This window comes from Galeopterus variegatus, unplaced genomic scaffold, assembly GCF_000696425.1.
Source record: "Galeopterus variegatus unplaced genomic scaffold, G_variegatus-3.0.2 Scaffold766, whole genome shotgun sequence".
NCBI classification, from domain to species: Eukaryota; Metazoa; Chordata; class Mammalia; order Dermoptera; family Cynocephalidae; genus Galeopterus; species Galeopterus variegatus.
The window spans coordinates 117,683-119,354 of record NW_007726877.1 but is presented as its reverse complement, the minus strand read 5'-3'; the positions used below and the strand labels follow the sequence as shown (position 1 = coordinate 119,354).

At 38.7% G+C, this 1,672-nt stretch overlaps 1 protein-coding gene across 4 annotated transcripts in view; it reads right to left on the bottom strand.

The window, feature by feature from the left end:
* Positions 1-1,672, bottom strand: part of MCF2L2 (MCF.2 cell line derived transforming sequence-like 2) — a 136,880-nt gene that overhangs the window by 21,274 nt on the left and 113,934 nt on the right. For all 4 annotated transcript variants that reach the window (XM_008572228.1, XM_008572229.1, XM_008572230.1 and 1 more), the window contains one exon: positions 421-636. In XM_008572228.1, coding sequence (XP_008570450.1) covers positions 421-636 — 216 coding nt within the window. The remainder of the gene's footprint in view (positions 1-420; positions 637-1,672) is intronic.

Here is a 1,672-nt window from a genome sequence, read left to right as displayed (position 1 = left end):
TGGACGTGGGCTCCTGGGCCCAGGGTCAGGATGCTGCCTGCACTTGTACACAAAGATGTGCAGTTGAGAAGAGCAAGTCTAAAACAAAATCCAGCCCACGCTCTGATCACCAAGTTTCTCACTCCTCTGCCTGGAGGGAAGAGGGAACTTTTACTGATTAGTTTGTCCAGAAAGGCTACCATATGGTCCCTTTTCTCTTCCTAGTGCAATGGCCACCTCTATCCAGGGGACTGATTACAAGCTCTGGCTCTGAAGTCAGAGTGTGTCCTGGGTGTGGATTCTAGCCCTGTCATATGGTGTTTGGCAAGTTACTATCACCTCTAAGCTTCAGCTTCCTCATCTGTAAAATGAAGATAATCTCCCCCCGCCACTTTCCATAGGGCTGTAGTGACTCCCCGATGCAATGGGAACCCCCTTTACCTTCATAGACTTCTTAAAGCTGTAATGAGGAGATAGACCCTGGTCGCTGGGCTCTATTCTTATCTTACAGAACACTATTCCCCTTTCAAATAGATAGATTTGCCTCTGGCTGGGTTTAAATCGGATAAAATCCTTCATTTTATAACGATCCTTGTGAATTGTCCAGACGTTGAAAGGGCCGTGCATTAACAGCTTGCCCAGTCTTCCAATATCATCCTTTTGGAAACACAGACATGCAGAAAAAGAAGCTGTTAAATTACTCGACAGGGAAAGAACACTTAGGGGTCTGTTTTCAAATGATAAAGTATGCTTACTTGAGGTTTACAACTCTAAAAGTGTCACTTAGGCTAATCTGTCACTAAATAAAAATTACAATTTTGGTAGCTTCACTAACCATGGAAATTCATTCAACTATGAAAGGTAATATACATAAGGCATGTTAGAAATAACTGGAACTAAAGATAGTGTGGTAATAAATTTTAGCTAGTAGAATTCCATTTCTTCCTGTTTGTGTTTGATACATAACAGTTTATTTTAAAAAGGCAAGGGCAAGAAATTAACATTTTTAATTATGTTCAGGAGAGACAAAATTTTTGCAACACGATGGTCCTATGATAATCATGTGTCACATCTGCATCCTAACATGTGATTCAGGTATATGAGAACCTGAGAACACGAGCTTTGTTCTGAAAGGAGGAAGTTAGTATGACCTAGTCTTCAAAACATTGTCTTTTTCAAAGTGAGTCGATAGGGTAAAGACAACTCTGAATGGCAGATGTTTTAAAAGTCCCTTTGGCTCCAGGGGTCACACTGTGATGCCTCTCCTGTCACTAGCAAGCCAGCCTTTCTCGTGTCTAGATAAAAGTCCAAATGAGATGACCATGCCTTCTCTGAGCTTTCTCCAAAGGGTAGTGGAGGGAGATGAGCTATGAATGTGGTATTTTTCAAAAATTAGATCACAAAACAAAACACAAAAGGAGAAATTTTTACAAAAATTATTACAAAGGAGAAAATTTTTGAACAGTACGAGGATAAAGAAATTTCACTGAGTTACATCTTACTGAGATAAGTCCTTATGATTGCTGAGAGCTAATACTAGAAATATGAACTTTATTTATAACTGATTGGACATTTCTGTAGTTTATTGTTTATATGTTGAGCAAACTGTAAATATATATATATATATATATATATATATTTTTTTTTTTTTTTTTGTCTTTTGTCTTTTTCCGTGTCCGGCAACGGATCGCAA